Raw genomic sequence first — 23,568 nt, forward strand, 5'->3', positions numbered from 1 at the left:
TCAGGTCGTCTTCCCTAGGAACTAGTGACAATAAGCGCACAATTTTGGTTGTGAGAAGCAAGGGAGTTTTCAATCATGAAGCAAGCAATTAAGAAATAAAAAGAACACTCAAAATTGTAATTAATAAACTAATAAAGGAATAAAAGAACTATGTATGTAATATAGACAAGTAAAGCTTTAAAGTGAGTGAAGAGCGGTTCAAAACATAAATGGAAGCCTTGACTTGGGATGAGTTATGGAATTCCTTCCTTGCCATAACTACAACTATGATAATTATGATGGATTAATCTCACCTAGTCAACCCTTAACATCGAAGAGTAAGTCAAGTGAGCATAATTGTTATTAATCCACAAATCCTAGCTAACTTACTAATTACCTTAGCAAAAAGCTAGCGTTAGTAGAAACAATAACAACTAACAACTCGAGAATTATCATTAAATGTCGGACATTATGACTCTAGTGATCCATATACTCATTTTCCAAGTCAAGGGGTGGAAATTCACTCCATATTCAAAATTGACATTTTATCAAAAACATGGTAGGCATATTCGCAAAACATGGCAAAATTGCAATAATACTCAAAACTATGAACAACCAAGGAACAAAATCAACAATGGAAACTCAACAAATATATAATAATCACTAAATATCAAATTCATTAACTAAAACTCAAAATTGCAAAACTATATATATTGCCAAAGGAAATTAAAGTGTAAGAAGATGTAGAACAAGTAGTGCAATAAAAGAGAAAATTAAGAAATACTTACAATGAAAATAAGCAAGAGACCAAGATCAAAATTGGAAATTGAAAGCATGAAATATAAACCCTAATTACATCCTAAGAAATTTGAGAGAAAACCTAAACTAAACTACCCTAAAACTATCCTAAGTGTGTTGTATATTGTATTGTTTGAATGGGTGTGTTGCTAGCCTCCTTATATGCTCCAAGCCCATTAGAAATGGGCCAAAAAGCCTCCAAATTGCGAGCCACGTGACTTTTTAATGAAGTCATGTGTAGGAACTTGTGCGTATGCACAGGTGTGATTCTATTCTATTAATGAAGTTACGCACAGTATGAGCAATACTAAACCTCCTAGGTTAAGGTCAGGAGCTCTGCTGATTCCTATGGATTAATACAATTACTTTTCTATTCTAATTTATGTCTGATTCTATTCTATGATGCATTTTCATTCTTCATCCTTATGAATCTGGGGTGGAACTGACGTATGACCCCTTATTCTACATGAGTTCTTGTAAGTCCTTGACAGGATAGTATAGAGCTACAGCTTGAGAGTGCATCATAGATTCCAACACGTATCTGGGCTAATTGGGATAAAATACATAAAATCTCGTTAGTCATGGATAACTGAGGTTTCTGTGGCGTTAAGGCTAGAACCATAGAGCTTCATTCTCCGATCCGGAAGATCCGACTTTGTCTGTGGCGTTTTGAGTAGGATCACCAGAGACTAAATGCGTGGGCTTCACCCTCATCCAGATTGAATGATCACTGACCCTGGCTTTGATCACTTACAGCGTTTCCATTGAATGAGTCATTCGTTGTTGAAGTAGACAGTAAGAAGTATTAATCTGGAAGAACAAGCATCTTCGAGGCCTTAATTGAGTCTCCACCATCGTTTCTATATCAATTCAGTATTGCTTTCTCTATTATTTCATTTTATGCGTTTACAACAACAATCAACTTTTTATTCGCCTGACTAAGATCTGCAGAATAACCACAGCTTGCTCAATCCAACAATCTTCGTGGGATTCGACCCTCACTCACCTGAGGTATTACTTGAACGACCTGGTGCACTAGCCAGTTCAGTTGTGCGAGTCACAAATTTGTGCACCATAAGTCCAACATAAAATTTAAACAATTCATTATATTCAGAGATAGAAAACCAACCTAGAATATTATTGCATAGACAACAGAAGAAAGAAACTACAATTGATCTCAAAGAAAATAGCATCGTCCTAATTCAAAATTCCTTTTTGACATAATAGGTACAACTCATTATTCCAATTAATTAAAACCTAATTCGTTTAATTCAACCAAATTAACAATAGGCATGACAAAAATGTGTGACATAAGTTTAATGCAATTGAATGAATCAATCACTAAACTCAACTAAAATCTTCTGACAACTCAAGCACTCTGAATCTCACCTTACTTAATCTACCCTAACATTATTTAATTTTTGTTTACATTAAATTAATACAACAAATCCTAATAACAAACTTCATTAAACAAATTTAACCACTGATTTAACAAAAAACCTAACAAAATATTAAACTTACAAAATAATCTGAAAACATATAATAACCATACTTACAAACCAATCTGATGATAGTGGTTACAGTGTTTCTTTAATGTGGTGGTGACAAAGGCGATGGTGACAGCGACATTAACACCAACCGTGGCAGAGGATGCGACGGGGATAGCAGTAGCAGCAGAATCACATGGAGTTGCGGTGACAGCGGGTGCTCCAAGTGCGGTGGTGAATTTAGCCCCAATTTTACCATCGGATTTATCGTCAGATTAAATCACCAAAACGACGCGTTTCATTAAACCGTGATACCGTCAGAATTTTTCGTCATTAAATCCAATGGTAACGTTGGTGTGCATGACTTCTGTTTTTACGCCAATAATTGCCATCAGATTTAGCACAGAAAATCTGTTCTGACAGTAACTTTTTATGGCAACGAATTTCTTCTCTTTTTTATCGGAAACTCCGACGCTAAATCCATCAGTACAGGTCGATGCTAATTCCGACGATAAGTCAACGGTACTCAATGTTTTTTTTGTAGTGACTAAAACCAGATTAATAGACTAATAACAAAATTTTTTTTTGTAGTGACTAAAACCAGATTAATAGACTAATAACAAACACTCATGTATCATAAATGCAACCAACGTTTACAAGAAGAATCAAAATATGTAAAATTCGACAAATTGAGACTTACAAAGTATTGCTATATATATTCTAGCCATATTCCATAACTAATGCAATAATAGTACTCCTTTTGTTTAATGTTTAAATAAGTATTTGTTTTACTTTTTGGTTTTACTAAAAAGTTAATTTTCAAATACATTAAGATGGTCTAAATATATTAAATTTTTTTAACAAATCTAAAATGTAAAAAAACCTAATTTTTAAAACAAAAAAGTATCTCAACAAAAATATAGTTTCTGAGTATATGAATCCTATTAAAGTTTTAAATTAATCTTTTCAGACCACTTAAAAATATCAGAGTAAACTCTTTCTCCCCCTAAATCCTCACAAGTGGCTCCAGCAGCTACTCTTATAATATCTTCGATCAACGCAAAGTTGCCTAATATATCAACATGGGCACCACTTTGAGTACCACGACCTTCTAGAAGATTTGCTGGAGGAGAGTGATCATACTCTCTTATATATGTACGAATCCCGGAAGGGTTAAAACGGGTTTTTCCCCTCCACCCCTTAGCAAACATGAAGCCAGAGCTCAAAACAGGAACAGTTTCATCACCGTCAGCAGAGTAAACCCCACCTTGTAAACAAGAATCCTCTTTTCCACCGTCAGCTGATGTATCAATTTTAAATGGAATGTTGCATTCAGAATCTGAATTTACTTTGTAGACATAGGCTCTTTCAGTAGGGATTCCAACACCATACATTGAGTAGATTTCCATATCTGTGGCATTTGGTAATCTATAACACAAGTAAACCAACAAAATATATTATTTTTTTTAAATATTTGGACACAGTTTAGAAATCATAGTAGCCATAAGTTATTTTTTTGTTTACATTTATTAATTATTATTGAAATAAATACATAATATTAGATGTAATAAATATATAATTATAAATATTACACACATAAAATTATAGATATTAAATTAAATAAAATAATTTTGGATTGTTATCTTCTTAATATTACTCAATTTTAATAACATGCCTCATTATGATATTAGATTGCGGTTTTTAAGGTTTAGTAAATGCATTAAAATTGAATGACACGACATGAAATTAATTACTTTGTTTCATTTATTATTTGCGAATGATATATTTATTCAAAATGTGTGTTTTATTTTTAGATGGTAGTGGAGATTATTTGATAATTTTTTTCTTCTATGAAACAAGTTTATTTGTTCCAATCGTATGTTATTAACAAAATTCTATATAATACTTTGCAAGTTATAATGCTTGAAGCTAACAAAACTTTACTTGGCATATTTCATAAGCATTTCTAAGGAAAATGAATAACTAAGAAACATTTTTTTGACAAATATTTGGATTCGAAATGCTTGCTTGAAAAATACATTTCTTTGTCATTTTCCTATTTTAGATAAAGAACAAAAATATATTGTTGTACTGATAGTGTTTGGAATTAGATCTTTGAGTAAATTAGATGATTGTTTTTTCTAAGAGTTCATGTTAAGAGATCTCCCAATACTTAAAAGTATTGAGATATTAAGTATAAGAAATAAAATCTCATGTTAGGTGAAAATAAATTGTATAAAGAATTTATAATATGGAAGACTCATTGATTCTCGTAACCTTATTATTTTAAGTCAAAAAATGGCATTTGATGACAAATTTTTGAAAAGTGTTTCAATTTGTGACGGATTATTCTATGGTCTATCAATCTAAAGGATATTGTGAAGAAAGAAAAAGAATATAATGTGTGAATGTTCAAAAATTTGGTCCCTGACAGAGTTTTCTCCTTATTCTATTGTTGTGGAGGTTTTCAAGGAGATAATGATATCATTTACATGTAAATCCGGAGTAAAAATATTTCTTTTGTGTATTATGGATCAAAGAAGCCATAATTCTAAAGACAAATTGGTAAAATTAAAATGCTAAACTCATAACAACGTAAAACACTAATTTATTTGTCTTAATCAAGAGAGTTATTCTAGCATCTTCTATTCTCTAGTATCTTCTATTGTTGGTACAATGTACTGTAGCAATAGGGCTTTTGCTAAATATATACTAAATGATGCATCTTGTTTCTGAATGATTAACTTGAGGAATTCGAGAAACAAAGATGAGACTTGATAATTGGTTAAGGGAAGGTGAAAAGTTTTTCTTCCTTAACAAAATATTTTACCTATCCATTAAGCTAATTGTTAAATAGTTATAAAAATATTATAAAAAGAAAGAAAAACTTTATAAAAAATAATTTTATCCTTGTATTATAAAATATATTAAAAAAAGAGTAATATTAGAAGTAGAGAAACATAATAAGTTTTTTCTCTTTTTTTTCTTCTAATATTGGAGAGAAAAAAAGTCCGTGGTTTTTATCCACTTTTTATACTATTCAGCTTTTCCTCTCTAATTTCTCTCCTCAACCAAACAATGAAAAATAATCATTTTCCTTCTAATTTCCTTTTCTCCCTTTTCTTTCTTTTTCATTTTCTCTCAAACAAATATAACCTTAATGAGTCTCTTTGCATTTTCTTTAATTTTAATTCAAATTTTTATAATAATTTTAAACTCTTAGTAAATAAATATAAATTAATTACTAATTCTCAAAAACAAAAACAAAACGTAAACAAAAAAGGTTAAAGAAGAAAGTCTTACGTTGTTGTTAAAGGATTTGACCAATATTTATAATGATTGTATTTTGGATCATCTAAATCATCAGCAATACCATGTGAAAAATGAGCATCTCCACGCTTCATCATCTTTGGAGCAACAAAATAAAGCAAATCCAAAATTGAATCAGCTGTATATGCTTTGTATTTTGCAATAGCTTCGACATTCTCAATACCCATTTCATGATACTCAGTCCATACATCACAAATAGATACGTTTACATGCTTCTTATCTTTAAGAGCACCCTATCAATTATACAAACCAACCATAAATGTTTAAGAGTCAAATAATTCAATAATTTTAATAAGTTATATGCTCAAATTTGTTACACAAATCAAACTCAGGGCTATGCTAGAAATGACATTGTAATCATGATTAACCACATATATATATACATATTGAGTAATTAATTTAAAAGTTAATATTCTTTGAATTGAGAAGTCAATGTAAAAAATACTCAAAGAAAAATGTTCAATAGTTTATAGTTTATAGTTATTGTTAGCTTCATGATATATCAGAATATATGTTGATTATTAACAAATTTAAATATAATTTAATAATTTTATTAATGTATTATCTAATATTTGTTCAAATATATTAATAAAGTAAAGATTTTTTTTTCCTTAAGTAATCAAAACAAATTAAGTAATTTTTAAATTTGACAAAGTCACTCAGAAACTAAGCTGAGTAAATTGACAATCTCAAAAGCTGTCAAATAACTACCTTAGAAGCATGATTGTATGCCTTATAAGCTCGACAATCCCACTTTCACTTGCAAAATTGTAAAAGCAAAAAAATCGCTAACCTAAAAAAAGTGGCCTAGTTTCTAACATTTAAAAATAAGCGTATTCAACAAGCAAACAGTTTTGGAGACTTTTTCTCTCATTTGTAACAAAGTATAATATGAAGTTTCCTTTAATAAACGTGGAGACGAATATAGAAGAAGGAGTTTTCAACATATCTTTAATTATCTCTGCACACACACACACACACACACATATATATATATATATGATCCAAACTCTTGAAGAAATACAAAGCTGTTGTTAGAATAAATCAAGAAATTTGATTTTTTATATTTTCTCTTCTTTCTTTTTTTTTATCTTAGAAAAATTTCATTACTTCAAAGTTGTAATCTATACATATCATAATTTTATATCTTAAACCATATTACATTCTTGTAAATATGATACTAGTTTGTGTTTATTTATATCATACACTGAACAATGTTAGAGAACTAGGAGTAAATTCGTCAACTCTGTTGTAGAAGTTGAGAATATCTTTCTTGTTAGTTCATATTACGTGTTATTTAACTTTATAATTTCTCATTGTAACTTGATCCAATAGTGATTTCTAGTTCTGGGAAGACTTACGGAAATAATATCTAAAGTTCTTAGGTCAAGTTGCTGTTTGATCTAACTCTTGCTTGAAAATGTGAAGAAAATATCAAATGTTCTTAGTTGATGGAGTATCCAACTAAGTCAATTTTTAACTTGAGAAGGCTTGAGGCAAGAATATTTAAGGTTTTTAGGTTGGTGAAAAAATAATATTTAACACTTTTAAGTTAGTGGAGTATCCAATTTGAGTCTTACTTGATAAGGTCATTAGAATATCTAAAGTTCTTGGTTGATCGGATATCCAATCAAGTCTTGCTAGAGATAGTCAAATGGAATATCAAATATCTTTAGATAGGGCTGCTATTTAGTCTGATGAGACAAAGTTGTAATATGGGTGGACTATGTGCAAATAATATCTTTATATACTTATTCTTTTATTGGAATTGTCAAGTTATTTGAGGATTGGACTTCGGTATTTTAGACTAAACCAATATATATCACTTTTATACTTCTTCTAAACTTTATCTCCTAAATTTATTTCTCTTTTAATTTGTGTAGTTTAAAAATCTTAGTTACACCTGAGATACCTGAAAAGTCAATTTAAAATGTTATCTAAAATTTGTTAAGACCTCAGAAGGTGTTTTTTTTTTTTATTTTGAAATATGAATATATATTTTTAATAGAACTTAAAGCTAGTTTATTTTCTGAACACACTTACATATATATGTTTCATATAAGTCTAAAGACTTTTAAAGCTTTTAATCCTCTTCTTGTTCACTATTATTACCTCAGTTATAACTCTTGATTTGAGAAATATTGATTGATGTACATATAAAATAGAACTTGATGCAAGTATTTTTTTTATTTGTAAAATTGATTCTTGATAATGAAATCAAAATAACATAAATACTTTATGTATAGATGTTCAAATTGATTGGAAACACTGTATTATTCAAACAAGGGTGAAAGAGTAGTAAATAGCTTATACGCAAAACATCAAATATTTCGACAATATGTGGAACATTACCTTAAAATCCAACCTCTCAAGTTTGGATGAATGTAATGTAGCTACTTCCTTTCCAAACGAAATGAGTCTCCCATAATTCATATTCTTCACTGATGGCTTATGATTGTCTTTATGTTGCTTTGTATTGCATTCATAATGCCCTTCAGGGGACCAATCAAGGCCACCCCATATTGTTTCTCCACCTTTTGGTATCATTGACATTGTTGAATCCCACGTTCGAGTCATTCGCATTAAATGTTGCAATGTTTGAAAATGAAAGACATCACTTTCTAAAACATGTGGTGCAAAAGCCCTGCAAATCAACATTATAATGTTTAAGTTCTACCAAACTTTATTGATATATAGTGGTAAAATTAGAATTTTAATATTAAGGGGACCAAGTTTTTATAATTAATGTTAAATTTACAATGTTTTTAGCTTTAGTTCTTTTTATTATAATGAACTTATTCTAAAAACACTTTTTAAAAGTATAATAATAAAAAATTTGACAATTCTTTATGTATTTAACGTATTGAAGATATAAAAAAAATTATATTTTTTAAAATTTTTTAATAAAATATATTTTTTAGGCCAAATCTATCTTAAAAACATTTGTGTACATAAAATGAAGAGGAATACTTAATTTTATTTTAAAAATTAACAAAAATAAAATAATATATTCCATATAATAATTATTCAATCACTCATTAAAAAAATAGTATAATCTATAAAATTACTATATAAATTTATACTAAAAATATGCTTAATAAACTAAAAAAACTAGAAGCAAATAATTAATAATTTAACATATATATATATAATTAAAAGATTTTTTTCGAAGGGGGACTGTGGCCGACGCTGGCCCCCTTGGTTCCGTCGCTGTTGGTATAACAACTTTTGACCAATACCTAGATCTCCATATTCATCAACAAAGGTTTCATTGACAGGAAATAAAACACAAAATTAAATGTTTAAAATAATTCAAGTGAAAGTGTATGCACAAGTTGGCACACACACAATATATTTTACATAATTATATTATTACTTAAGCCCACAAAAGGAATACAATTCAAAAGATTAATTCACTATATGAGAGAAGTTTATGAATTAAGTACCACACTAATCCTACTTATTTCTATAATATGAGACTCTTGACATTGGCGACTCCTTTAAGGTAATGCCAATGACCTCACTTTATCAACATTAGCAATAGTCATTTTTACTTTATTGATCATGAATCTAAGTTTTGTTTCTTCCTGTTTGGGTTGAAATTGTACGAACGATCTAAAAAAATTTATATATAAGTATTCATTAAGATAACATGAACTACTTAATATAACCTATAGCTAATTTTTTTTAAATCTAACTTCTTAATAAAGGCACCAATTGTTATTATATATTTAAATCCATAGAGAGTTTAACCAAATAACTGGCCCATTAGATGGGGTTAGAGATTCTATAATCGTTAAATATACAAAAAGTATGATATGAATTAAAAGAAACACATAAACAAAGAACCACATAATAGAATAGCTTAAATACATACTTGACAATAGCGATATCCTTGGCTTCCATAGAGAAAAGTCCAGCAAGTGTTTTTGGAACACCAAGAAAGGGTCCTCCAATGTTCATTACTGCTTTAATATGTTTGGCACACCAATCAGAACCACCCCCTCCTCCCATTGGTGCTGGTGCTTCAACCCATTTCATAAAATGTAAAAAGTACAATGTACCCATTGAATGTGGAATTACAACCACCTTTTTACCTCCATTTGTAGCCACCATGAGTTCTATATTGCTTTTCATCCTACTTAGGGTTTGATCTCTAACCTGTAAAAAAATAACTCAAATTGGCAACACAATTATAGCTGTCAAACTCCGTAATTCATTAAAGAGTAAATCACTAAATGCAAATTTTGGTGTTTACAAAAAGGATTCCAAAAGTAAAAAGGTTTTCTTGCGTGGTTGCTAAAGGATTGTGAGTGTTTGATAAATAAATGGTCTAACTTTAAACTTATTTTCTCTTTGTTAATGTAAATGCGCAGGTCAATATTCACATACAGAATACCAATATACATAACATACACAAAGCAGGTATATTTGATGATGGAACAATATATTATTTAAAAAATAATAAAATTCAGATAACTTATCATTCACTTTTACTCTTGTTGTAATTTTTATACATTTCTTTCTATATCAAAATAGGTACCATCAATATAACCTCCAAATATGTCATTTATGGAGGTACATGTCACACTTTAACTATTCACTTCAAAAATTATATTAACAAAAATAGAAGCTAGTTTGCAGTTAGACGATTTTATCAAATATAAATGATAGAAACACATTAAAATTTCTTTCTTTTAATTTGCGTAGTCTGCCAAAATCTTTTAGGTACTAATTTAATAGCTTAGTCTTCACTAAGATATATCAACTGTAAATAAGTTGGAAAAATATGATAACAATTACTCAAAGTTACCTCTGTATTCTGAAATGAGAGTCTCCAATCATAAGAAGCCATATACATGTTTTTCTCCTCATACCCAATACGTGCTAAATTAGCAATTAGAACCGCCCAAACAAAGAATCCAGGTGCAAAATAATCAGCTGCCACTAAGCCAGATACAGGCCTTATTCTCATTCCAGGAGGATCTAGTCCTGTCTCATTGTCTAGTGACATGTGCTTCACCCAGCATAGTGGTCTGAATATAATAAAATGAATTAAATTATCTATTACAACATACATATCACTACAGTCAAATTTAATTTGCATAAACTAGTCATATCTCAAAGTAACTTGAAACAGCATATATGTATTGTCACTCAGCAACAAATTTTTATAAGGAAAATTCCAAATATTCCAAAAGGTGTTGTAGATCAATCATGAACAATCAATCAAACTCCTTAAATTTTGCACCTACTATTATTCAAATAGATCTTCCATATTTATAAGAGAAATTTTAATACTAGACAATCAAGTTGATATAAGTAATAGTTCATCAATTAACTCAATATTAATCTTAGTAAGTTAACTTAAAGTTATATCTTTTTCAGTTATAAATAAAATATTTCCTTCTATTTGAGATTGAAAATTATGAAAATATATGATTAACGATATCATTATTAAATTATGTCAAAAGATAGTACTTTATGTACATTACAACTTGTGACTAGAATGTTATTAAAATCTTGTTAACTTGATTTATGTCGTGTTTGTGCCTAGTAAATAGTAAGTTGAAGTAGAGTGGTAATATACTAGTACTATTCATGAAAACGTGTATAGTCATGATGCATTTAAGAGAAAATTTTATATGACTTTTCTATTATAATTCATATTGTTTGATAGATCAATTCACTACATTTTTATTTTCTTAACCATTCAGTGTCCTCTTATAGTCTCACCTATGAATTTGAATACAAAAATATTAAATAAGTTAAAATATGCGAATTATATATACTAAATTAATGCATAAACATGCAGATTTGACATAGCTAACAACAAATTCATAACTTTGATATTCAAACATTGAAAAGAGTGAAATAACATCCTAATTACCAAAAGTTATTGTTGAAAAGTCATTTTATCATAAAATCTCTTAGAAAGCTAAGATAATATTTTAGTATTTGTTTGTTTTTAACAAGCACTCTTTCAAAAAGGAATAACAATACCTTTTATACAATTCTCCAAAGGTTCCACCCCATAACCTCTTCCTAAATAAGCCATCAGCGCATGATTCACCTTCCCAAAGCTCGAGGCCACAGGTGACAATGCCTGGAACAAAGACCACTGGATGGTTAGCCTTGAGTCCTTCCTTCGCAAGTTTGATGCCCGGAGGGTCTGGCATCGGTCCGGCGATAACCTCCGTTACATATTGTGGTATCGATCTTGGCATGGCATTGTAGAGGAAAAGAAGGAACCACCATACTGTGCATACACCACCTACAAACCACCAACAATTATCCAAACATGACCATCGGGTGTTCGTATTCTTCCTTTTCTCTTCTCTTATTGTTTTTCTCTCTTTATCATTGTCAACGTCGCTATCATCATTGTTGTGGTCTGAATTAGGAGATGAAGGGGTTAAAGTTGGCTTTCTACGTCGTAAAAACGACATTGGTGTTTGGAATCACAAGAGTAAGAGTAGGAAAGAAGCTTTCGATGAATGGTAATTGAAGTTTCAAGTGTTCCTTAAATTATGTGAAAGCTTTTTTTTTCTTATGTAACTCATCATGAGCTTTTTTCGCTTCTTTTTCTTTTATGTAGTATTATTCATTTTTTATGATTTTTTTTTGGAAATAATATTTTCACCAAACCTGAAAGGTATATATAAAAAAAGACGTACTGAAAAGTAGTGTATATAACATTTTTCTTAAAAAATGTAGGCAAATTCCTTTTGTTTATGATTATTGGAATTTTCAAGTGTTGGACACATATGAGATATCACGATGTATATTTCAATAAGGAAAATATTAAAAGCTAATACTTTTAGTAGGAAAAAAATTAATCATATTAGGTATACACATTGAATATAAAATATTTATTAAAAATAATATTGAACTATATTAATATATAAATATATGGTGGTTGACTTTAGTGTGAATATAGTATTTTTGAGAAAAAGTTAGAAAAATTTATTTGTTTTGGTTCAAATACAAGACAAATATAGGAAAAAAAGGCATTGGTAATCTAACATTTTTTTTATGATGACAAATATTTCATAGAATATATGTTATCCTAAATTTTTTATTATGAGTGATGCAGGTCTCAAACTTGGTTAGGTAAAATCTTTACTTTTTAAAAGTAATTTATAAAAGCTAACTTTTAAAATATAGTTTTTTAAAAATTATAGCATCTATGTTTAGTAAATTAAATTAAAAATAGATTTTAATAAGCACAAGCAACAACAAGTTTATTTGGTAAAATAGCTTTTAAAATTAAAAAAAAAAAAACTATAATAGACATTAATGTAAAACTTAAATTTGGATATTAATTAATGTATGATATTATATGAAACTTTTTTATTTTGATAAGCACAAGCCAACTTTAAAAAGCTTTTTCTTTGGTGCTTCCAAAAGCATCCCTAACTTTTTTGAAAGCTTCAAGCACAAGCACATAAGCTCTTTAATTTACCAAACACAAAACAAGGTGCTTGTTCTATTGAAAAGTGCAAATACCTCTTCAAAAAGCTTTACCACACCAAGCCTTAATGGCATCAATATTGAAAAGCATTCAATGGCTAATTATTCAGCAAGCAATATATTAAGGATATCATCTATAATTAAAGAATATCCTCCAACATCAAATCAAGCCTAACAAAGAAAAGATGATGCACATTATTATCAAGCAAAAGAAGAAATGATTTTCATTCATTGCCAATTGTAAGTTCTGAGTAATTAGTAACTAATTAACTAATAAATTAATTATTATTTAAAGAAATTAGGAAATTTAATTTTATAGTTTAATGAAGTAGAAATAATTAAAATATGAATTTTAACATTACTTTTAAAGAATTTGGCCTAAAATCGGGCTAATAGGCCAAACCGGTTGAATCGGACTCACATTGAGCCCAAGGCCCAACCCAAACACCACTTTAATGAAGTGGCTTCAGCCACCTCTTCCTCTCATTATGAAACTCACGCTGGAAACTTGGAGGGGAAGAAGAGGAACTCCAAACCCTAACCTTGCATTCAATCCCATTTATCTCTCAATCTGGAGCTCTGATCGTCACACCGTTTACGGCCACGCAATCACCGCGTCGAGCTCTACAAAATCCACTGAACAATTTGTAAGGTAAGCCTCAGTTTCTTTTCCATCTGCTCACCTTTCATTTTCGAAAATCTTAAGCCTTTGTGTTGAGATTTTGTTGAATTTTGATGTTTAGGATCAAATTAGCTTTGTGGACTTGCCAGATCTTGTTACAAATTTCTGTTGGCAAGGTGAGAAACCTCTAACCCTTGTGAAATTGTTAAATTATCAAAACCTTTTTTGATTTTGTGGTATTTATGTGGAATTAGAGTGAGATATATGTTTTGGAAACAAATTTGGTGATATCGGTGATTAGAAAGCAAACCGTGGAGGTTGGGTTTTCGTTCGGTGAGGATTCGGGGCTTTGGACACTTGAGGAATGGAGAAATTTGTGGTGCTTTGGCATTAGGGAGGAATCGGCCAAGGTATGATTTTGGTTTCTCATAGATAATATATAATGTCATGTGAAAATTTAGGCTAGATGACCATAGTATAGGTTGGAATGTGCAAGCATGTTAATGTTTAGTAACTTTGATGGAAATATTGAATGATTTTGAGAATGAGTTAATGATTGATGATTTTGTTGAAAGTATGATTTTGGTGTTTGATGATGATGTTAAATTATGATGTTGAATTGATTTTTGGGTTGTTTGGAGTGAAAATAAATATGATTGAGTAAACGGTGTAGTGGGGAGAAGATGGTATGGTTCTGGACTTGTTTATGCACAATGAGGGTTGTTTTGTGGAGTGTTACATTGGTTTTTAAATGAAATTTTGGTAAAAATAGAAGTTTGGCATTTCTTTGAAAAAATTAATTTTTGACGGAACTTCGGAGAATCATAACTTTGCTTTCGGACCCTAAACTTTGTTGAACTTATTTTAAATACAAATTGGGTCTGTGAAGTTTATACCATTTGAACAACGGATGAAAAATCATTTAAAATGAAAGAGTTATGCACGTTTGAAGTTTGGTATCAAATTTTGGAAATTCTACAACTTACCAGTTTTTTAAGAAAAAGGAAGAGTCGCGTACGTGAATACACACGTGACGCAGACTTTAGGCTCTGTCCAGACGTCCCGCGAGCATGCACATGCGTACGTGAAAGGGATATCTTACAGGCTCGTGTACGCGGGCAAGTACCACACAACGCGGGACATCTTCCCTGTCCGAGGGGCTCGCGTATGCGGATGAGGATCGCGTACGCGAGTTCAGCAAATTACACCCCTGTGTACACGAAACATGGCATGCGTATGCAGAACCCTTATTTTTGGAAAAAGTGGATTTTTGTGATTTTAACTTATTTTCTAACATCAAACATCTATAGTTACCCTCTAAAGTCCCAAATTTAGTTCCTAATCATAAGTAGAGGGGTAAACTTAGAGGAGAAGTTAACTTGCTAGTGAAGAAAGGTTTTGAAGTAATGATTTGTTGTTGAGGAAGTGTGGAAATGATGATGATACAGTGAATCATGAATTGAAATGATGTTGAGAAAGAATTTTTGGATGAGATACCTGGGCAGTAGAAAGGATTGTGGTTTGTCCCACTTGCTCCGGGTCAGTGATCGAGATACCTGGACAGTAGCAAGGATTGTGGTTTATCCCGCTTACTCCAGATTAGTGATTATGATGCCTGGGTAGTAGCAGCAGTAGTGGATTATTCCACTTGCTCCAGGTTGAGTTTTTAAACACTTGTCTGGGTAGTAACAGTAGTAGAACAGGTTGAATGTCTTAATAGAAGAATACTTCGAAGTAACTTTATCATGTGGTTGAACTTGAATAATGTTGGTTGATATGTGCAGCTGTGCATGTTCTAAAGTTACAGCATTTCTGAGTAGAAAAAGAAAAGAAAAAAAAAATCAGAATCACAAAGGAATCTTAACTAATGATAAAATAGCATCCCTATGCTAACAGAAAACTAGAAACACTATTAAATTAACAACAAATAAATTCAATTTCTTGTTTATACTATACAACACACACAGACCTCGGTCACTGGTGGGATTGAAAACAAAAGGGATCCCCAATCAAATTCAAACCTACAGCAAGAAAAAGCTACTGTTGCTAAACAACTAAAGTTGGAAGAGGGTAACAAAGAAATCACCCTCATTTCAGCTAAAGCTATAAACTTTGAATTGAAACAGAATTGGGTATAGATTGAATTTCATTATTTAAACGCAAAAAAAAAAGAGAGAATTAGAGAAGAAAGACATACTTGTAGAGATTGGGATGAAGTTGAAGGAGAGAAGGTAGCGACTTGAAGCAATGCTTCTGCAGATTCCTAGCAGCAAACATTGATGAATCGAAGAATCGAAGGTGGTGGTTGAATCAGTTAACAGTTAAAGTATATGCCACTATTCACTATTCAGTAGTCACTCACTGACTCACTCTTCTTCGCTCTTCTTCGCTGTTCTTTCAGGGGTAATTAGTTAACAGTTAACAATTTATAGATTTTTAAACACTCTAGGTTGTTTTTAACACTCGCGTACGCGAACAGGGTGACGCGTACAAGGATGCCCAAATTTTGACTTATGCGTACGCGGGGCAGGGGTTCGTGTATGTGAAACCCCTGTTTTGCTAAAAATTTGTTTTTTTTTTCACTTTTTCAAGGGTTCTTTAGCTTTCTAAACTTCTCTAATTACCGTTTAAGATTTCTATCTAGTAATTAGGTCCTAAGACTAATAGAGGTGAGTTAGTGAATCAAATTGATGAAATTCTGTTATAAGTTTAGAAGACGGTGACTTAGGCTTGGGAAGTTCTGTGGATGGAATAGCTTGAGTGTCTGGGCGGAGTGTTGAGGTGACAATGAATTGATAAACATAAATGATTATGGTTAATGAGATGAGTATATGCGGACTTGTGCTATGAGCAGTGATCTCTCAGATTGAGTATGTGTTTGTGATATGCATTGTTCTCCATTGTAAGGGCTGTTGCAGTCTCCTGCCTACGTCCAGATGTGAGGACTGTGGCAGTCTCCTGTTCACGTGACATGCATTGAATTGGTAAGTTGTTATGCACCTTGGGAAAGGGCTGTAGCAGTCTCCTGCTTGTCGAGGTAGCGGTGCTGGCATAAGGGCCGAGGCAGTCTCCCGCCTACATTGAGATGTGAGGACTGAGGTAGTCTCCCACTCGCATAACCTTCTATGTCGCCAAAGTGAACTCGATCACTATAACCCAAAAGAGTGTGTGTAACACCCCAATTACCCTAAGCCTTACCTCTAGCCGTAAAGCAAAGGTTAATCAAGGGTTACGACAATTTTAAGGCTTATACATACATACATACATACATATATATATATATATAAGGAAATAATATATTCTAGAAGCCTGATGAAGGAATAAATTCAAAGACAGATTTACAAAAGCGCGAAACGTTCACACGAAGCTAACACACAAGACACAAGGTTTAGATGTAAAAGAATGAAACATATATATAGATACAATATTATTATAATCATAGAGAACTAGCCGCAGCTTGCGGAGTTTAAGCCGACTAGTTACAAATAGAACAATACAGAGTTTTGGAATTTAAAACAGCTTATACAACTTATTTCTCAAATAAGCCTCTAAGGCCATAAAGTTGAATATACAAAAGGTGAGATAATACTGTGACATAAGTAAAACAGAAATAAACAAGGAACGAACCATACTCTGCTCTGTCACCATATCCGCAATCTCACCGAAGTAGATTACGATCTGCATCTGAAAAATAACAAAGTATGGAATGAGAACCGGAGGTTCTCAATATGGTAACAGTGCCCAATGATGTAAGATGTAAGGCTCCGGGACGCCGAAGACAATCCTAGAACTTCACATCACATACGGATATTCAAGCTTAGAACAAAGTAAATAAATATATAACGAACTTAAACCATGAACCGGGTTATCTAAACTTATGGGAATTCTAACTAACACTAATCACACCGCTGTATCCCATAGCCCTCGCCAACCTACCCTCCACGCGATGAATGTCTATCCTATTGGCTCGTGATATCACTTGTCGGTCCGTAAATGCCAACCCGACACATCCTCCCGGATGTAGCCTTTTCTGTCACGCCAGGGATATAGTGCCCTACGCACTCATGCAGCAGCTCTTCTGCTATGCCAGGGATATAGTGCCCTGCACACTCATGTAGTAGGGAGTCTACTACGCCAGGGATATAGGCCCCGCACACTTCATGCAGCAGAGAAGGAAATAACCATAACAAATCATGCAGCAGAACAATCTACCACGCTGGGGATATAGGCTCTACATACTCTCAACAACAACTAGTCATGCAGCAGAACAATCTGCCACGCCGGAGATATAGACTCTGCACACTATCAACAACTACTGGTCATGCAGCAGAACAATCTACCATGCCGGAGATATTGGCTTTGCACACTATTAACAATCCAATAACTTCATCCTCAAATCATCACCAGACATCACCATTTCTCATTTCAAATCACTTTCAACAACATCTACTCATGCAGCAGAGAAACCTGCTATGCCAGGGTTATAGGCTCTGCACACTTTCCTTCCATATCCATCATTAGTTCTTAATTCCATTTCGAACTCATTAGTTCATCAATTCCTCAAGTCATTATCAATAATCACCAATTCCACCACTCTTCCTTCTTCTCTCAACTAACTCATCCTTAATACACTAGAAACCTAAACCTCCATTCACTAACTTTCTAACGTAAAACCCAAATAAATCTCCTAGGACCTTTCCCTTATTCCAATGCCCAAAGATAAGCCCAAGAGTCTTAAAATGGTGTCATAGAAGTATAGAATCTTGTTGGGAAAGTGAAATAGTTTAAAAACAAAGTTTAAGTTATAAAACAGGACGTGTGCGTACGCACAGGGGGTGTACGTGCGCACGCCCAGAAGATTTTTAAGATGTGTGCGTACGCATAGAGGTGTGCGTACGCACATGCATTAACTTTCCCAACATGTGCGTGCGCACAGGTTGTAAAACCTCATTGGTGTGTGCACGCACACACTGTGCTAGCGCTGCAAACAGCACGCCCATCCCTGCCTGTACGTGTGCATAGATCCGTGCGTCCGCACAGGTCTAAAATTTTACAGGGTTGTGCGTGCACACAAGGCTGTGCGTGCGCACATACCAGAAATCACAAAATTCTGCAACTCTGCAAAATTTCAGATTTCGACACCAATCTTTGAATGATCATAACTTCCTCTACAAAATTCCAAATTTTATAAACTTTATATCAAATTGAAGGGTTTTCAATAATCTTTAATTCCAAACTAAATTCAATAAGTTTTGAAAATCGAGGCAAAAGTTATGATCAGACAAAGTTCATAAAAAATCCATTTTTACCCAAAACCTCATAACCTCAAATTCAACCAATTTTCAAACTAAAACCAATCTAGTCACAACCCAAACAATACCAAAACAACCCAAAACTCATACCACACACTACTTTAACTATTTTTTCAATCACGCAACTTTCTAAACCATTCAACAATCCCAATTCCAACCAAATTCACATTTTCCACTTTCCCTTATTAACGTCAACAAACCCCATCAACCATTAACAATCCTCAAAATCATCATTACCCAATTTTTCACATCATACACCAACACCATCATTTACCATAACCAACACAATTCATAAATAATCATCAACAATACCAACAACTCTCAACAACCATAATAAATATCAACACTCATCCTCAATTTTCTCAACATCAACAACTATCAACAATATTAATAATCACTACAAATCCTCATCAATCTCAATAATCATTAATCTCTCATCAACAACAATAAATCGCACATTCCTCACCAACATTCATAATCATCAAAAGCCAACAACATCAATATTCATCATAAACCATTAAATACCCACAACCTCATCAAATCATATAATCATTATTACTAGTATTTGAATTCATTCCACACAACACCACCACTTCATTTATCAATCCTCATCAACAACACCAATCATCAATACTCACTAACACCAATAATTACATCAATTCACATATAATTATTCATACACCAATATCATTCAATCCTATCTTAGGGTCAACTAGTCTAAGTGTCCATAAACATTACATATTACATAAAGGAAACCAAAACCATACCTTGGCCGATTCCCAAATGCTCCAAACACCAAAACTAAACCACCAAACTTGATCCAAAGCCTCAACCAACTCCAACAAACACCAAAGCTCAAACTAACAACACATATATCACCAAAATCAAAACCTAAGATACATAAAACAACTAAACACAAGGGTTTAGTAAAACCTTACCTTATCCAACGTGAGTAGGGGTAAAATACAACAATTACCCACTACTAGAGATCACCTAAACAAGCAAAACCACAAAACTTGCTCAAAAACCAAACCTAAAATGCGCAGAAACTTAGGACACGAAACTGGGAGTGAGATGCGAGCTCTTACCAAATTTATTTAGATAAAAAGAAAGAGCTCGTCAAGAGCTTCGCGTGGCCTCAAACAGCTCATCAATCGGAGCTCCGGATAAAAAGTTATGGAGTTTTGAAGGAGGAGGTAAATAGTAACCTTCTTCCTCCCTTCTCTCACCCAGCAGCGCCCCTTTCTTTTAATTTGGGGTGGAATGGCTGAGTTGCTCTTTAAATGAGCATATATATGTTGGGCCTCGGGCCCGGTTTGGACCCGGTCCAATTTGTTAGGGTTTTTAGCCCGTTTGACCCACTTTGGGCCAAAACCTTTAAGATTAGTGCCCAGTTTTCAATTCTAAATTATTTTTGTCCTTTTAAAACAATAATTAAATTTTCCAAAATATTATTTTTTCTGAAAACACGGTATCGGACAGGCTTAAATCGGTTCGAACGGATCGGTTGCCGGTTCTCAGTTTTTCGCAGAAAATACATTTTCTGACTTAGAAAAATTCACTGAAACCAATTTTCACATTTATATTTTCAAATTAAAACTTATAAATTTTGAATCTATTCCAGGCACTAAAATTATTTTATTAAAACAGTTTTGCGTGAAAAACTCGGGTTCTTACAGTGTGCCAGGCACTACAACTTACGGGGTGTAAGAAAGAGTGAGTAGGGCAATATATCCCTGGTCGTGGCAGAAAGGCGACATCCCGGGGATGTGTTAGTTGGCATTTTGAACCGACAAGTGATATCACGAGCCAAATAGGATAGACATTTATTATATGCATCTTTTACATGCTTTCTTGCTTTGATTACTGGAGTTATGCCTATTTGAATAATATGGCTAAATGCTAGTTGATTTACCTGCTATATATGTATACTATTTGTGCTTTACTTGTTTGCATTATATGTGTTTTACTGGCATTGAGGAGGTTAGGTAGGCGGTGGCGATGGGATCTCATGGAGGGTAGGTTGGTGAAGGATGTGGGACAACGATGATTAGTATTAGTTAGAAATCCCTTAAGTTAGACTACCCTGTTTATGGTTTAAGTTATTTACTTCTTTAGGCTTGAATATATCTGTTTTGATGTGAAGTTCTATGATTGCCTTTGACATCCCGGAACCTTATATCTTACATATTGGGCACTGTAACCATACTAAGAACCTCCGGTTCTCATGCCATATATTTTTGTTGTTTTTCAGATGCAGGTCACAAATTCACCCCGGTGAGTTTGCGGACATAGTGACAGAGCGGAGGATAGTTTCTCCTTTGTTTTAATTCTGCTTTATTTTGATGTAGTTACTCTCTCATCCTTTGTATTTATATAACTTTGTTGCCTTAGAGGCTTTTGCTTTAACCCTTGAGAGATAGGAAGTAAGCTTTTTATAAAACTATGTTGTATCTCTCGACTAGTCGGCCTAAACTTCGCAGGCTGTGACTAATTTTCTTTTTGTATATCATACTTATATATATCTTGTCTACTTAAATTATTACCTTATGTATCCTGGAGCTATCTACAAGGTTATATATGTATGTATTATGTTTTGTATCTTTTCATGCCAACGCATTTAGCTATCGTGTGTGAACGCTTCGCGCTTTGTAATTCCGGTTTATGCGACTTTGAGCTTTTATTCCTTCATTGGTCTTCTAGTATTAATATTTCTTTCTATATATTTTACTATACAAGTTTTAGAACTATCATGGCACTTTGTTATCCTTCAAACCTTTACGGTATGAGGTAAGGCATTGGGTAATAGGGTGTTACACTGTTGTCATCTTGTGCCACTGCAATAAGCAACACACCACCATATTTGCCATACATGTGCGTCCCATTGATAGAAACAAATGGCTTGTAATGCTTGAAAGCCTCGACATAAGACGGGAAGGCCCAGAATACTTTGTCGAACATGCTACAGTCGCGGACCATAAGGTGCCCATCATAGTAAGATAAGGCCCTGAGCTCACATACTGTTCCGGGACAACAACTCTGAAGTGCTTGTAGCAACTTCGGCACGTTGTTGTATGACTCCTCACAATCTCCGTATATCTGCGCAATTGCCTTTTGCTTTGCCATCCAGATCTTTCTATACGAGAGTTTGAAGTGATAGCTTTGTTGAACTGTACCCTGTAGGACATGGATACTGACAGATGGGTTGGACTATATCAACGGCAGGATGACATTGCAGATGAGGGTGCTGTCCAACTGTCGATGGTCTTGGGACATGGTAAGTGGTAAATATGTATGCGCTCCACCAACCTTCCGGACCTTCCTAACGAAATAAAACATTCATGGTCAGAAACTACACCAGATATAACAATCATAAATGAGTAAAAATGCCACAATTAAATTTGACCTCACCAATATCCGAGATTCTATCGGAGGGCTACACGGAGACTCCAGGGACTTCCAATTGCAGATTGGCAGCAATGCACATGGTACTTTAATCGGTCTGATTCAACAACTTGGTACTTAGCCCTTCTGCAAATGTTGTAGTTCTTCACACCCTGCATTACTGCATCTGTGCTTTTGAATTTGTGACTGACCCGAAACTCCACCCCACTGTAATCGTCTTTCCCGGTGTTGAAAAATGGAGATTTTTCATGCATCGCGTCTAGATCCAATGCATGATAGTGACTTGGTACATATGATAGCGCCGAAATCAGGTGGGGGAGGAGGCAAAACATAGCACACCGCTGTCTCGACTGGCATCTTTGGTACAAACTCCTCCTCATCATCATCTTCAGAAGAACCACTATCGTTGCTATCCGCAACATACTCCTCATCGGAGTCTTCATCATCCACGTCCATATCTTCCACTGGACTAGCAACATGAATCGGTGGTGGTGCGAGAGGTGGATCATCCTGCACAAAGGTCGAGTGGGCGGATCTGCCGCCACCAACATCACCAACCTCCGTGAAAAACTCCAGCACTTGTTCTGCCATGGAGCCGAAACAGACGACACCGAAAAACTCCATTTTCCAACGATACTAGCAACCTATACCCCACTCTTCCGATCCCTTTTCTCTGTAAATCACCAAGGTTACTCAATATTAAACTCGAACAAAGAACTTACTCGCCGAGTGCACAATAGTAACATATTATCATACTCAAATATCACCCCATTGTCATTGTTTCTCATACAACAATTGGGATACACACAGACAACAACATATCCGCTACTACTGGATATTTTTGCCTATTTTTTGAAAGAAAGATATAGGAGAAGAAGATATGAAATGTATATGGAGAATACCAAAGGTTGCACATCCTTTTATAGCTGTTGAAAATTTGTCTTATTGTATTTCATTTACACTGTAAACGTGATAATTTATCACGTATCTTGTTTACAGTGTAAACAAGATATGTGTAAACTTATCTCATTTACACTGTAAACAAGATAAGACATACTACATATTTTTGTAATTATTTTACAAATTATTTATTTCAATAAATAAAATATTTTTTATTTATTTAAAAGAAATCTCCTATAAAACCCAACAAATAAATTATCAT

The 23,568-nt window shown here is 33.1% G+C and overlaps 2 protein-coding genes across 2 annotated transcripts; both read right to left on the reverse strand.

Annotated features, from left to right (window-relative positions):
- Positions 1–3,208: 3,208 nt before the first annotated feature.
- LOC107634440 (phospholipid:diacylglycerol acyltransferase 1-like) lies at positions 3,209–12,043 on the reverse strand. The gene is made up of 6 exons (XM_016337945.1): positions 11,598–12,043; positions 10,408–10,630; positions 9,472–9,755; positions 7,947–8,238; positions 5,568–5,827; positions 3,209–3,692 (listed from the first exon to the last, which is right to left on the reverse strand). Exons 1-6 carry the CDS (start codon positions 12,041–12,043, stop codon positions 3,209–3,211), a joined length of 1,989 nt encoding a protein of 662 aa, XP_016193431.1.
- A 9,736-nt stretch (positions 12,044–21,779) lies between these two features.
- On the reverse strand, positions 21,780–22,127 carry LOC148570542 (uncharacterized). Its single transcript, XM_088507080.1, has one exon. It carries the CDS (start codon positions 22,125–22,127, stop codon positions 21,780–21,782), a length of 348 nt encoding a protein of 115 aa, XP_088363206.1.
- Positions 22,128–23,568: the final 1,441 nt, after the last annotated feature.

Source organism: Arachis ipaensis, chromosome B3 (assembly GCF_059453495.1).
Source record: "Arachis ipaensis isolate K30076 ecotype BB chromosome B3, ASM5945349v1, whole genome shotgun sequence".
NCBI lineage: Eukaryota > Viridiplantae > Streptophyta > Magnoliopsida > Fabales > Fabaceae > Arachis > Arachis ipaensis.

Coding starts and splice junctions, on each gene's coding strand:
- LOC107634440 (XM_016337945.1), bottom strand. CDS start 12,043: ATGTCGTTTTTACGACGTAGAAAGCCAACTTTAACCCCTTCATCTCCT. Junction 9,756..10,407: donor TCTCATTTCAGAATACAGAG/GTAACTTTGAGT, acceptor ATTTTTTTACAG/GTTAGAGATCAAACCCTAAG. Junction 3,693..5,567: donor TCAAATCCTTTAACAACAAC/GTAAGACTTTCT, acceptor CTTGTGTTATAG/ATTACCAAATGCCACAGATA.
- LOC148570542 (XM_088507080.1), bottom strand. CDS start 22,127: ATGGCAAAGCAAAAGGCAATTGCGCAGATATACGGAGATTGTGAGGAG.